The sequence below is a fragment of the Macrobrachium nipponense genome, chromosome 41 (genome assembly GCF_015104395.2).
Source record: "Macrobrachium nipponense isolate FS-2020 chromosome 41, ASM1510439v2, whole genome shotgun sequence".
NCBI lineage: Eukaryota > Metazoa > Arthropoda > Malacostraca > Decapoda > Palaemonidae > Macrobrachium > Macrobrachium nipponense.
Window position 1 is genome coordinate 37,748,964 of NC_061102.1, and position 15,190 is coordinate 37,764,153.

The 15,190-nt window shown below is 46.1% G+C and overlaps 1 protein-coding gene across 1 annotated transcript in view; it reads left to right on the forward strand.

Moving 5' to 3' along the window:
* LOC135212696 (nucleoporin Nup43-like) overlaps nucleotides 1-15,190 on the forward strand; it is a 145,775-nt gene that overhangs the window by 8,525 nt on the left and 122,060 nt on the right. Inside the window, exon 2 of the mRNA XM_064246379.1 lies at nucleotides 10,119-10,242. Coding sequence (XP_064102449.1) covers nucleotides 10,119-10,242 — 124 coding nt within the window. The remainder of the gene's footprint in view (nucleotides 1-10,118; nucleotides 10,243-15,190) is intronic.

Consider the following 15,190-nt stretch of genomic DNA (forward strand, 5'->3'; position numbering starts at 1 on the left):
CATCCCGGATGCTCACAGTTGGTGGTCTGTAAGTGGAAAGACACATGAGTATCTTAAAGAATATCACTTACAGGCTAAAGGACAGAAGAACTCCGTTGCATGCCGGAGCTCGGAAAAAATTTGGGCATAGCCCCTCCTTAATCGCCTGAATAGGCTATAACCCCGGAGGTATCCGGTGAAACATGAAGGGAGGGGGGAATGGTTTAAGGTACTTAAGATAAACTTAATAGTTTAACATAATAGATCTTAAACCTAAAAGCACGAACGTACCGGACTAAGTCCTGTGCGTGGCGGAGTGTATAACTCAGTGAAACGGAGAGGTTAGAAGGGACCGACTGTATATTCCGGTCCACCCCGTGGGGTAGACTAGCCCACCTTTCCGCTGGATGCCAGGTCTCGCGGTGGGGTAAAGGAGCCTAGTAAGGTGGAAACGGAAAGAGCAAGAGGCATACAGACTCGGGCTAGTAACGGAGCGACGGAGTAGTAATGGAGGGGGGGAAAGGCCAGTCCCCCCCACCTTACCATCCGACCGGACCGGGACCGAGAAGCCGGAGAGGTCGAGTCCAGTCTGGGTCTGTCCCGTCCCTCTTACCCCTCAGCCCTCCGCCTTGGGGGGAGAGAGGGAGGCAGGCTCGGGTATGTGGAGCGAGCATGGGCAGGCCTACCCACCCCCCCCGACCCTATGGAAGAGCCGGGAGAGGGGGAAAGGTGACTGGACAGGCGGGTCTGGCTGCCTCGTGATCACATAGTGACAAACGGGGCGATAAGAACAACCAACTAAGCCTAGAACATACCAAACTGATCAGAGAGATGCTATCGGGAAGCAACCGAGCTGAAAAGCGGGTAACATAAAGGCCCAATGGGCCAGACCTAGGCTAAGCGAGCCAGACGCCTAACTAACCTAACAAATATCACATAAATAGTACAAATGAATATAAAATGAAAGAAAGAAAAACAAAATAGTAGGAGAAAAAATCCAGGAGTGTACGACTAACCCGAAGGCAATAGTCTACCACTCAAAACTAGCGAGCCGAGGACCCAGATACTAAGAGCCGTGGCTAGGGTTATTGGATGGAAGAGCCTAATAAGGTAAAAGACATGCATGCATGACAAAACCGTGTAGACCAGTACCCTAAATAAAGCAGGATAATAGAGCGTACAAAAGCCAGGGGATGTTCTGGGTATGGGCGACCCAGAACGGACCCACCACGAGGCAGAACCATGCTGCCATGCTTTCCGACCTAGAGATCGTATTTATACCTAAAAAACGGCAAATACGTGCTCAGGGCCGGAAAAAACCAACAACTAGCAATAAACACGAGTACTTAACTTAGCTGCTGCGATGGCTGCACGCTCCATGGTAATAAAATCAAAGGAAAGGGCACAAAAACACAGAGAAGAAAAATGGCACGTGTGTATCGTGTGCGCTAACTGAAAAGGATGGCCACCAGAGGCGCAGCAGTCGGCAGCATGGGATGGAGTAGTAGTAGTAGGTGCTGCCCCCCCACTCTGTGGGTCGGCTCCTCTTGGGGGATTTTGTAGTGGGAGAATTCTATTGGCATTTGGCTCGTGGTAGTGGCTCACTCGCCATAGTGTTCATACCGACACTCTCTGGGGAGGGTGAGCGAGTCAGTTATACTGACCTTTTTCTTATTTATTTATTCTCTGGTATGTGTTAGTTACATTACCCTAGAAATAATAGATTAAAGGATATTTCGCGCAGCGGACACGAGCTGAGCCCAGAAATAGATTTTTCCTTACGTCAAAATCCCTTTTCTCCTCGCACTCCGAACTGGAACCTAGATGTAGTTTTGAGATTTCTATCATCTAGTAGATTTGAACCTCCTCTCAACGCGTCGTTTAGAGATCTAACGAGAAAATGTATTTTCTTGTTGTCGTTAGCGACTGCGAAGAGAAATAGTGAAATACACGCTCTAGATTCTCGAAGTAGGATTTTAAGAGCGATGCGGCAATTTGTTCTTTCAGACTGTTTCTGGCTAAGAACGAGAACCCCTCTAAACCCCCTGGCCAAAGAGTTTTGAAAGTTAAAGGACTTTCAAATCTAGTAGGGAGAGAATTAGAAAGATCTTATGTCCGGTTTGAGCTTTGAAGTTCTATTTAAAGAAGAAGAATGAAACTAAACGGATGTAAACAAAGCCTGTGGTGCGCAGTTAGGGATCCTAGTAGACCCATGTCAAAAAAATGCATTAGCATTCTGTGAGGAGCATTATTAACGGATGCTATAAGACTGCACTGAAGACTCTTTCAGGACTCTCCGAGTGAAAGCTCATGAGGTTAGAGCGGTAGCCACTTCATTAGCATTTCAGAAGAACATGTCTTTAAAAGACCATTGTGGATGCGACTTACTGGAGGTGTAATTCCAGTGTTCGCATCGCACTATCTCAAAGGACGTTAAAGTAACATATGAAAAGTGTTTCTCTCTGGGTCCTTTTGTATCAGCCGATACAGTGCTGGGGCTGGGAGCACATAACGATCCTTAGAAAAATTTGTATTTGTTCAAAATTTTGATAGTACATAGATCTACCTTGTGAGACGAGTTGTTGGTTTTTTCTGCTGATTAGTATGCTTGCTGGCGCACGGACGTCCGAGCTTGGATCAGTGGGGGAATCAAGAGACGTCTTACTGAATAGATTGTACAAACATTTTTTTTTTTAATTTTATTTTTATTTTTGTACTTTTACTGTACGAAGGGTGTTTGTTTCGAGTTCGTGTCGTGTTTGCAAAGAGGTTAGGGGATAACTTCTTGCAATCTTAGAACTAACATGGATAGGTTGAGGTGATCGGGATCGATGTTGTGCTCCTTGTATAAGGTCTTGTCAAGTAAGTGGATAAGCACCCATTGACGTAGTCCTTCCAGGATCTACCAAGTAAGCGGGTAAGACCCCTTTGGCAGAACCACAAGAACTCTTAGCCATAGATCAATATCTCGCTGAGGCTCTTGAGACTGTCTAGACTCCTGGATTGTATTCATGAAGTCTTCAGTCTAAACAGGTAGGAACCAAGGTTTTATTTATTTATTACCTACAACGATAGTTGTGATTCCTGTTTGATTCTATATTTAGCTGTCTCTTTCCCACCTCCAATGGTGTGAATCAGCTAAGTATATATATGACAGGTAAGTTTTAAATGTATAAAAATGATATTGTTATGATACAATAAAGTTTTATACATACTTACCTGGCAGATATATACAAAATTATTACCCACCCTACCTCCCCCTTCAGGAGACAGGCGGTATAGAAAAAAAAAAAACATGATGAGAACATGGGGATTGGTTCCTAGTCCTGCCACCCAGCGGCAGGTAAGTAGATCACCTGACCTACAGGTAGCTGTGTGCGCGAAATTCGAATTTCTGTCGGACGACGGAGTCAAATAGCTAAGTATATATCTGCCAGGTAAGTATGTATAAAACTTTATTGTATCATAACAATATCATTTTTAGTGTGAAAATTTGGGGGTCGCATGATATGCAAGATCACGTTTTACATGAGTATATACGGTAATTTTTAAAATTTATTTATTGCAGCTGATGATATTTGAACAACACCATACAGGATAATTGTTAGCTGCATTTTTGGAAGCATAGGATGTGATGTTTTCACTATATACTCTATATAATGAGTAATATTACTTCAGACTATTGTGTGGAGAAAAATAAATAATATACTACATTTGTAAACTTTCTTTTGAAAAATATTTATACTCATATAATTCTCAGTTTTATTGTAGTGTCTTACCGAACAATTATAGAAGCCGTGATTTCCACGAGCGGCAGGATACTAAATTCAAACTTTAGCGCGTCGGCGTCGCCAAACACTGGTGGTGATGACGTCATCTCCTCCACTCGCGGGAGAACCAGGTACAACTGCCCAGGTGAAATCCCAAATCTTTTTCCTGACGGCAGTCCGCCGGTGAACATCGGTGGTCGGTGCGGTTGGAGGGATGGACTTTGGCTTCGCTTTTTTTTCTTGTGGAATTGATCTTCGGAATTGGTGGGGAAGTACTATTTTTTGGCGTTGTTGTTATTTTTGCTTTTTATTTAGGCGTTGCAATGTCGGATTCTAGTCCGTCGGGAGTTAGGTTTTGCATCTCAGGATGTAAAACTAGATTATCCCAAGTTAGAATATGATTTCACACTAAATGTGTTAAGGTGTAGGGGACAGGTTTGTTCAGCAGATCGAACAGTTAACGAGTGTAGTGATTGGACTGATTCTTCAATGGAAGTTTTTTAGTTCATACTCGGAGAAATTAGCTAAAGACAGAATTAGAAAAGCAGCGCTTATTAGAAAGTAGACTTAGCTCTGCTTCGTCTTGCGATGCTTCTGTTCCTTCTGTTTCTCCTCAAATTGTTATGTCTCCTTTAACTACCCCACCTCCTATTCCTCCTACTAATCCCACTTTCTCGGCTTCCGTGTAGTTCTTTCTTTTCCGACACCATTGCCAGTCTGGGGGACTCGAGGTAGATCAGAAAATTTTTCGGTACTAGCGAATACGGTTTTTGGCAAAACTTGGTAATTCAGTGAGACGTTTTTTTGGAGGAAAAAAAAAGCGGTTTCAGGTAAGAGTGTAGTTGAGGGTGCGTCTGTCTGTCCTGACACGTCTCCTAGACGAAGGTCACTGTCCAGCTCCCCCCGCACCGGGGAGAAGACATACCGGAAGTCCAAGGGAGTCGATCGGGATTTGCCCACAGACAGGCGCCTCTCTTGTTGAGCCTGTTGCGCTTCAACAGGGCTCGGTTAAGCGTTGGAAAGGTGTTGCGGGTCAGACGCCTTTCGAATGATTCAAGCGATTCGTCTCCGGTCGCGCGGCGCTCTTGGCGAGATTCGCCCGTTTCGCGTCCCTTAAAGAGGCGTTCAGGCGCCGATTCTTCGCCTCCTCCAGTCAAGCGGTATAAGGAGCCTGAGAGTAGGGTTGCGCCGCGGCCGTTAGCGGCTCGTTCGTCGCCTCAATCTGTGCCTTTTTCGGCTCCATCTACTAGTAGAGATTGTGGTTTTAGCGCTGTAGCTAGCAGCTAAGGGTGTTTTCTTTAGCGCTTTTTTCGTCTGTTACGCCTGATGCGCCTGTTTTCGCCTCGAATTTCGGCGGCTCAGAGCGAGGCGCAAGTAGTTTTTCCGCCTCCTGCTGAACATTTAGGCTCTTCCAAGCCTACGTTTAACTGTTTTTGATTCGTCTCTGGCGCCTTTGCGCAAGCAGTTAGAGATGTTAACCAACTGGATGAATGAGTCCAAGGGTGGTTCGAAACCTTCAGATCCGGTTGTAGTTTCGTCTACTTCTTCGGCGGTATCGGAGAATGAAGAAGAAGTAGAGGAGGAGGATTCTCATCACCTCTCGTGTTATTCACGGTCTCCTTAGATTTCTTCTGGTATCTTTATCCAGATTATTTTGAGAAAGCGGCTCCTCGCTCCCCAACTTCGACATTTTTTTGATGAGGAGGGAAAACTTCAGACCCTCTCCTCCCAAAAAAAAAACTTGTTCTATCTAAAGCGGTTAGACATTCGTTGAAAGAGACTGAAAAATGGATGTCAATGAAAAAAAATAGACTTAGGGAAGGCTCTTTTTGCTTACCCTCCCTCTAAGTTTGCTTCGTAAGAGGTATAGGTTTTTATGTAACAAATTGGGAAGCTCCTTCTCTGGGAGTTTCTGCCTCCTCCCAGGGAGACTTCTCCAGTTTAATCGACTCCTCTAGAAGATCTGCTTTCGCCGCAGCGAAAGTTTTCTTTACAGCGCCTGAGTTGGACCACGTTGTAAAGAATCAATTTAAACTTTTGGAAGTCTTTAGCTTCCTTGAGTTGGACTATTGGCGCTTTAGCGGCCAAGATCGAAGATTGTCCTTCTCTTTCTCAGGAGTTAGCGGAGGATTGGATTGGTGTTCTGTCCTGTGCGGACAAATCCATTAGGGATGGATGTGATGAGTTAGCTTCGCTCATCGCCTTTGGTACCCTTAAGAATAGGCAACTTTGGTGCTCCTTTGCTTCTAAAAAGGGTTTACTTCCCAACAGAAGTGCTCTATTGTTTGCTCCGTTTGTGAAAGATAAACCTCTTTCCAGACGATGTAGTGTTGTCAATTTCGTCTGCGCTAGATAAGAAATCTACTTCGGATTTACTGGCACAGTATACTAAGAGACCTAAAGCTCCTGTGGAGACTGTTCCTTCGGTTTCTCCTCTGGCCCAAGTGCCTTTTCGAGGGAGAAAACCCAAGCGCTTCTTTCGGCCAAAGTCGAATTGGCGACCTCAGTCTAAGGCCTCGGCCAAAGGTTAACAACCTTCCAAATGAAAGCTTGGTTCTTCATGCACCAGTGGGAGCCAAGCTGGCTATGTTTTGTGAGGAATGGGAAACAGAGGAGCAGAAGCCTGGGTAGTGCAAGTACTCAAGTTCGGATAGCGTATTCCTTCCTTCGTTTCACCTCCCACGCTCTCACTTGTTTGCCAATTCCATTCCAGGCATACTCTCCGGGCATCAGACAAATTTATGGAGCTAGCCGCAGAAGTGGAAGCGCTTGTTCTCAAAGAAGCGATAGAACAGATAGAAGGGGATTTTCCTCCAGGCTTTTACAATCGCCTTTTCGTAGTTCCCAAGTCATCAGGGGGGCTGGAGGCCGGTTTTGGATGTGAGCGCCATGAACTTGCATGTCCAGAAAACAAAATTTTCATATGGAGACCACCTCGGTTCCGGATTTTTCTGTGGAGTCCATCAGACAGGGGGATTGGAATGGTTCTCTCTGGACATGCAAGACGCTATTATTCTTTTCACATTCCGATACCTACTTCCGAATCTCGGAAGTACCTGAGGTTCATGTTCGAAGGCAAGGTGTTTCAGTTTTCGGGCGCTTTGCTTCGGACTAGCGACCGCTCCTCAAGTTTTTCACAGGGTTCTATCCCCGATAGGAAGCTGGCTGCACATATTAGGAGTAAGACAATCTCCCTCTATCTGGACGATTGGCTTCTCCGGTCGGAATCAGAGAGTCGGTGCATGAAGGACCTTGGAACAACTCTGGATCTTGCCAGAAAGTTAGGAATTCTGGTCAACAAACAGAAGTCCCAGTTGGTTCCATCTCAGAGCATCCATATTGGGATGATCTGAATGCTCAAGTTTTTCGAGCTTTTCTGTCCCCGAAGAGGGTTCAGGCTGTCTGGAGACAGTTCAAGGAGTTCTTGGACAAAAAGGAAATAAGTTCTGCCAATCAGTGAGAGGCTCCTGGGCAAATTGACGTCAGTGGAGAAATTTGTGACGTTGGGAAGACTGCACATGAGACCTCTGCAGTTTTTCCTGAGAGCCTCTTGGTGCAGGAAGACACAACCAGGACTCGATTACCTTTCCTGTCACAGATCAAATAAAAGAGACCTAAGGTGGTGGTGGTCTCTCGAGCAAGGTGAAGAAGGGTTAGATTTACGACCCATCCTCCCGAACCTACAGTTCTTTTCCGACGCATCGACACAGGTTGGGGAGCCTACTGGGAAATCAACGGACTCAGGGAGCTTGGTCGGAGAAGGAGAAGAAGTTCCACATAAAATGTAAAGGAACTGTTAGCAATTTTCTTGGGGCTCAAGACAGTTTCGGAGTTTAGTAAGAAATGGTCGAGTAGTGGGCCAGTGCATTCCGACAACTCCACGGCTCTCTCGTACGTGCGGAAATAGGGGGGGATCAGTCTTTCTCTCTGTACGAAGTAGCCAAGGATCCTCCTGTGGTCAAAACGAAGCGAAGGTTCAGCTAGTCCCGAGATTTGTTCCGGGGAAAGATGAACGTTCTGGCGGACGAGTTAAGTCGTCAACAGCAAAGTGTTACTCTGGAGTGGACTTTGGACAACAAGATTTGTCAGAAACTTTGGCGCCTTTGGGGACGACCGTCATAGACCTGTTCGCGACATCAAGGAACAACCGTCTTCCTCTCTTTTGTTCTCCAGTCCCAGATCCTCTAGCTTGGTCGGTGGACGCAATGCTGTTGGATTGGTCGGGTCTGGAAGCTTATGCATTCCCTCCGTTCGGTCTAATAAGGAGAGGTGCTGAACAAGTGTTCATGTACGCACAGCAAATGTAACACTAACGTTAATCGCTCCCTTTTGGCCCAGGAAAGAGTGGTTCCCGGACCTTCTCCAGTTGTTAGTAGACTTCCCCAGACTTCTTCCTCCAGAGAAGTGGCTTCTCAAACAACCGCACTTCAAGAGGTTCCACCAAAACTTGTCCACTCTAGCTCTGACAGGGTTTCAGACTGTCCGGAATCTTGTCAGCGAAAGGATTTTCAAGAAGAGCTGCAGAAGCTATCGCTCGTGGTAGGAGAGAGTCTTCTAACAAACTCTATCAAGGGAAGTGGAGAATCTTCAGGAGAGTGGTGTAGAAGTGCTAAAGTCTCTACTTCTGCGACCTCTTTAACAGAAATAGCAGATTTTCTTCTATTTCTTAGGAACTCTAAGAAACTGGCTCCTTCGACGATCAGAGGATATAGAGCCATGCTCTCTTCGGTTTTTCGACATCGAGGTTTGGATATTTCCTCCAATTCAGATCTGTCGGACCTCATTAGGTCTTTCGAAACCACTAAGCTCCCGCAAGATACAGTGACTTGGAACTTAGATGTGGTGCTTAAGTTCCTCATGGGCCACCGTTGAGCCTTTGAAGTCGGCTTCACTCAGGAACTTGACTAAGAAGGCACTTTTTCTTATTGCACTAGCTTCTGCTAAGCGTGTCAGCGAATTGCACGCTATAGACAAAAGAGTCGGTTTCTCTCAAGGCAATGCTGTATTTTCGGTATCTTTGACCTTTCTAGCCAAAAATGAGAATCCTTATAATCCTTGGCCGAGGAGTTTTGTGGTAAGGAACTTATCTGATTTGGTTGGACATGAGGAGGAAGAAAGGCTCTTATGTCCCAGTCAGGGCTATTAAGCAGTATCTGTTTGCCACTAAGGGTATTAGAGGACAATCTTCTAAGCTCTGGACCTCGGTTCAAAATCCCTCTCGTCCTCTTTCTAAGAATGCTATATCGTTCTTTATTAGAGAGCTTATCAGGGAAGCTCACTCGCAGTCCGAGAACGACAATCTTTCCGTTCTGAGAGTTAAAGCTCACGAGGTTAGAGCAGTGGCACTTCTTTAGCATTCAGAAAGAATTTATCTTTAGCTTCGATTCTTCAGAGCACGTTCTGGAGATCGAATTCGGTTTTTTGCGAGTCATTATCTCAAAGAGATAGAAACGGTTTCGAGAAAATTGTAAACGTTAGTCCGGTGGCGTTTCTGGCATGGTGTTGGGAGAAACGGCACAGGGGTCGTCACTCTATGCTAACTTTTCACCTTGAATAGGTTGTCGAGTTCAAGGGAAGCTGGGGGTAATGAGTACCTGGGATACTCACCAGTCTGTTAGGTCAGATTTTACAATGGTTGGGTATATATGTTTTTAAATCTGGTGTTTGGTGACAAATGTTTTTGTATGATTGAATTTCTGGTCTTAGCCCAGGGCAAGGGCAAATCTTTGTTGTTACTATCCTCCGTCAGTCAGCCTTGACTCGCTTGAACTACGGAAGGATTCCACTCCTGTAGAGGCTAACTTTGGTCAAATTCCAATTCCTCTACAATAGTAAGAAGAGCACCGACCAGAGGCAGTAACAGTCTGCTGTAGCTCTCTTACAAGGTAAGGTACAACAGACACCTTGAGTGTTTACGTGGTATTGCAATAAATGTAACCATTTAAAATACTAGTGGTCCACTGAATCCACCTTCCCATAAATGTGTAATCAGCTCTATAATTGTTCGGTAAGACACTACAATAAAAATGAAATTTTCATTATTAAAATGAAGTTTTATTGTATACTTACCGAACAATTATGATTATACCCACCCTCCTCCCCTTAGGTGGACGGACGGGCAGAAAGAATTGGATTCACCTGGGCAGTTGTACCTGGTTCTCCCGCGAGTGGAGGGAGATGACGTCATCACCACCAGTGTTGGCGACGCCGACGCGCTAAATTTGAATTTAGTATCCTGCCGCTCGTGGAAATCACGGCTCTATAATTGTTCGGTAAGTATACAATAAAACTTCATTTTAATAATGAAAATTTCATCTTTCCTTTGAAAAATCTTTACCCTCTTATAATTGTACATTTTATTCATTTCAGTATATAACACGAGACACTTTTGCCTCTGGTGGTAGTTCAGGAAATGTCAGACTTTACCAACATACTTCTGCTGGCCAATTGGAAGGGAAGTTTGTGTGGGAGAAAATTCACAAATTCATTGGAGGTTTGATTGTTTTTCATATACGTATGGTAACTGTGATATACTGATATAGCAAGGTTAGATAATGTATCTTTGTTTCTTGGGAATATAAACCAGTGCCTTTTATTTAGGACCTTTCCTCAGCAATGTGCTAGAATAAGTTGTTGGAACTTGGTAACAAGTTGTTGGTGGTTAAGGGGGGTTTGTAAGTATACTTTCATACACCTGCTCTTACTGAGCATTTTTTCTTTGCCTGTCATACAATGTTAAGTTCTAAGTATGTCTTGATGATTTTTTTTATATTTTATTTTTGTATAAAAGAATAAGGATAAACAAATACTAAGATGTGAGGAACTTGAGAAGTGTGCTGAGTCGTCTCCCTCACAGTGGGAAAGATTCAGTAGGGAAAGGGATTGTATTCCCCCTCAGCCTGAGGATGATACATGTGGTAAGGTGGCTGACTACCTTACTGCTGATCAGAAGAGTTCTGCACCACAGAGTGCTGGATTAAAGAGGTTGGACTGTACCAAGTTGGTTTACTAGAAAAAAAAACAGGTTTTGACGTAGGAAAACTCCATTTTCATACAATCAACTTACCTGTCAGATATATACATAGCTAAGACTCCGTCGTCCCCTACAGAAATTCAAATTTCGCGCCACTCGCTACTGGTAGGTCAGGTGATCTACTGGCCTGCCCTGGGTGGCAGGACTAGGAACCATTCCCGTTTTCTATCATATTTTCTCTGTCGCCGGTGGTATCAACATCGTTGTTACTACCTCCTGACTGGAATTCGCTTTTCAAGGCAATTGATCATCTTTATTGGACTTTTTGGTGACATACCTGGATCGTTGTTTTGGCATTCGCTACCGTGGACTGGATTTGGACTTGCTTTTGATTTTTCTTCAAGAATGTCTGATTCAAGGGGTTGTGTGAGTGTGTGTGTGAATGTAGGCTGCAAGGTGAGGATACCGAAGGCTTCGGTTGATCCTCACACTGTATGCCGCAAATGTAGAGGTTTTGACTGTTCTTTAACTAACACCTGTCATGAGTGTGAGAGGTTGAATGTTGAGGAATGGAAGACTCTAACTTCTTATTTGAAGAAGTTAGAGAGAGATAGAGTGAGAAGGGCTGCATCTAAGGGTGCGGGTAGTACAAGGCCTATTGAGCCTTTTAATGATTCTAACTCTTCTTTAAACTATGCATTTGATTCTAATTCTGTATCAGGGCCCTCACAAGCTTTGCATTCAGATTCCGCCTCAGAAATCGCTGATCTGAAAGCTACACTTCATAGGATGAAATCCAAAATGGCTGCCATGAAAGGTAAGGATTGTGAAAGTGACTTTTTTAGTGAAGTGAGTGCCCCCAGTGTTGTGGAGGGGACGTCTGGCCGTCTCTGCGACGCTCCCAGGCCTAGACCTCTTTCAAGCTCCCAAGCCCAGAGGAGAAGAAAAGTCGAAAGCCTTACGGAGGTTGTGGAGAATTCCCCCCGGTCAGGCGTCCCTTCAGCAGGCTCTGTAGCTCGACAGACTGCTCAGGACCGCTATAGGAAAAGCGTCCTCCGAGAGTGCTTCTCTTCGTCCGCCTCTCCCTCTCCTAAACGAGGGTGGAAGGATTCAGACCTTTCCAGGCCCCTGAAAAGACACTGGAAAGAACCTGTATTTGATTCAAGCCCCAAACGCTTTTCTGAAGAAGCGTCTTCCTCGATCAAGAAGGCTAGGAGGGTTTTGACGTCTCCTGGCTTTGACAAAACTCCTTCGAGGTCTCCCTCTCCTGTTGAAGAAGACGCCGGAGAGGCTTCCAAGAGGATTCTCTTAGCTGTACAAGAACAGTTATCCGCCTTGGTAGGAGTTCTTTCGAAGGATCCTCCTCGTAGGAAAGACGTGAGGCTTCCTGTCAAGAAGTCTCGTCTTCCTTCTCCCGCCAGGAGTGAGGAACTTAAACCCTGTGGGAACACGTAGAGAAGGCTCGTCTTCCTTAGGCGTGAGATGTCTTCTGATAGAGAGTCGTACGCCGAATATGAAGCGCCAGACAAGTGCGAGGCGCCAGCTAAGCGCGAGTTTTCTTCCAGACGAGAAGCGTCTTATAGGATTGAAGCGCCAGACAAGTGCGAGCAGCCTAACAGGCGCGAGGATTTAGCCAGACGTGAGACGTCTGCCATGCGAGCAGCGTCAGCCAAGCGCGAGGATTCAGCCAGGCGCGAGGCGCCAGACAAGCGTCATCCAAGCAAGGATGAAGCGCCAGAGAGGCGCCAGGCGCCAGCCAGGCGCGAGGATTCAGCCAGGCGCGAGGCGCCAGACAAGCGTAATCCGAACAGGGATGTAGCGCCAGAGAGGCGCGAGGCGTCAGCCAGGCGCGAGGCGCCAGCCAGGCGCGAGGCGCCAGCCAAGCGCGAGGAGCCAACCAGGCGCGAGACGTCTGCTTTGATTCATAGGAGCTCCGTACACGCTCTTAGCCCCTCTCCAATTAGGAGTTTGTCTCCCGCAGAGAGAGAAATTGGGGAGGAAGACCCAGACTTGAAGTTGAATTCTCCTTCTGATCCTTTCTTGGAAGAGGACTCAGAAGATGAGACTCACGGCAGAGAAGGGCTGTCTAACTACAAAGTTTTGACAGCTCTCCTTCTTCAGGAATACGGAGATGCCTTGACCCCTGCCGCTCCTCCTTCTCCACGCTCCCTTTTTTTGTACTCCAAGACGCCAAAGTCGTCGTCTTTTCTGAAGATGAGGCCGACGATTTCTATGAAGAGAGCTCTTCAGTCTCTGGATAGCTGGATGCTAACCAAAAAGGAGTTGGTTAGAACTGTGTTCTGCATGCCTCCCGCTAGACTTACGGGCAAGAGAGGTATTTGGTACCAGACTGGGGAGAATATGGGTCTCTCTCTCCCAGCTTCGGCTGAAGCTGACTTTTCCGGTCTGGTAGACGCATCCAGGAGACATAGCCTACATAATGCACGAATAACTTGGGGTCTTTCGGAGCTGGATCATCTCCTCAAGGGACTCTTCCATATTTTGGAAGTCTTCAACTTCCTGGATTGGTCCCTTGGGGTGATGGCCAAGAAGGCCCATGCCTCGGAAGGCCTCGAGCCGGTCTCTTGAAGAAGAGGTCTGTTTTTAGCGCTTTTCTGACAAAAGCAGTATCTCATTCTCAAAGGGCAGCATTGTTATTCGCTCCCAGGTCTGACTTTTTGTTCCCTTCACAGTTGGTGAGAGACATTTCCCGTTCGCTGACGGAGAAAGCGACACAGGATCTTCTCCTTCAGTCGTCCAGGAAAAAGAGACCAGTGGGGGTGGGAGAGAAGAAAGGTGCTAATACGCCTCTGCAGCCCTTTCGAGGAGGTCCTCCCTCTAGAGCTCCCTCAAAAAGGAAAGCGACTGAGAGGAGAGGTAGAGCTTCTTTCCGTCCCTTTAAAAGGGGAAAGTGAAGTTGCGTTCCTCCAAACACCAGTAGGTGCCAGGCTCCGGGGATTTGCGGAAGCCTGGACACTCATCGATACAGACGCTTGGTCAATGTCTGTTCTACAGAAAGGATACCTCATTCCTTTCCTGGACAATCCTCCCCTGACTTCAACTCTGCGGGAATTGTACGCCAATTACAAGGACCCTGTGCTGAAAGATACTCTTCAACGAATGGTGGATCAGATGTGGGACAAGAGAGCAATAGAACTAGTGCTGGATCAAAGCTCCCCAGGGTTTTACAATCACCTTTTCTTGGTTGCGAAAGCCTCGGGGGGATGGAGACCAGTTCTAGACGTCAGCGCTCTGAATAAATTTGTTCAGAAACAGAAGTTTTATACATTCAACTTCCCTGCCAGATATATACTTAGCTATAGACTCCGTCGTCTCCGACAGAATTTCAAATTTCGCGGCACACGCTACAGGTAGGTCAGGTGATCTACCGCCCTGCCCTGGGTGGCAGGACTAGGAACCATCCCCGTTTTCTAATCAGAATTCTTCTGTCGCCCGGCCATCACATTGTTGTTGTTCCTCTCGATTGGTTTTTTCTTTTTCACCGGCAATTGATCTTCTTGACCGACTTTTGGTGACGTATCTGGATTGTTGGATTGGCATACGCTTTTGTGGACTGTTTTGTGGACTTGATTTTGGAATTTTCTTTAATAATGTCTGACTCTGGTATGGTTGTGAGACGTTGTGTGAATGTAGGCTGTAAGGTGAGGTTGCCGAAAGCTTCGGTAGATCCTCACACGGTATGCAAGAGGTGCAGGGAGTATGAATGTTCTATTACTAATACTTGTAAGGAATGTGAGAACTTGAGTGAGAACGAGTGGAAGAATCTAACTAATTATTTAAAAAAGTTAGAAAGAGAAAGAGTGAGGAAGGCTTCTCATAGAAGTTTAAGTAGTTTCTAGATCTGAACTAATTCCAAGCTTGGGATCTTCCCCAAGGGTAAGTTATTCCTACTTCTCCTTCCATTGCAGCCCCTCTCCTATTGCAGAACCTGTAGATCCAGCAAAAGAACTTGCGGATCTAAAAGCAGCCTTCAAGTTGTGGAAAACAAATGGCTGCCATACAAGGTAAGGCTAGTGATTTTTCAGTGGACAGTGATATGTGTCCCCAGTGTAGTGGAGGGGGCATCTGGTCGGCTCAGCAACGCTCCTAGGTCTAGACCCTCTTCCAAGCTCACATGCCCAGAGGAGAAGGAATGTCGAAAGCCGAAAGGAGGTTGTGGAGAATCCCAACCGATCAGGTGTCCTTCGGCGGTTTTCTGTGACACCCAGACTGCCAAGGACCGCTATTGTAAAAGCGTCCTACGTGAGTGTTTCTCGTCGTCGGATCTTTCATCACCGAGACGTGATTGGAGAGATTCAGATCGATCTCGGCCTCTCAAGAGGAGTTGGAAGGCTCCGAATATTGACTCGAGCCCTGAGAACTTCCCTGAGGAGTCTCCATTGGGAGTGAAGAAGGCAAGAAGAGCCATCCTTTCAACCAGAGAGAAGAAGGAGGCGGAGGTGGAGGC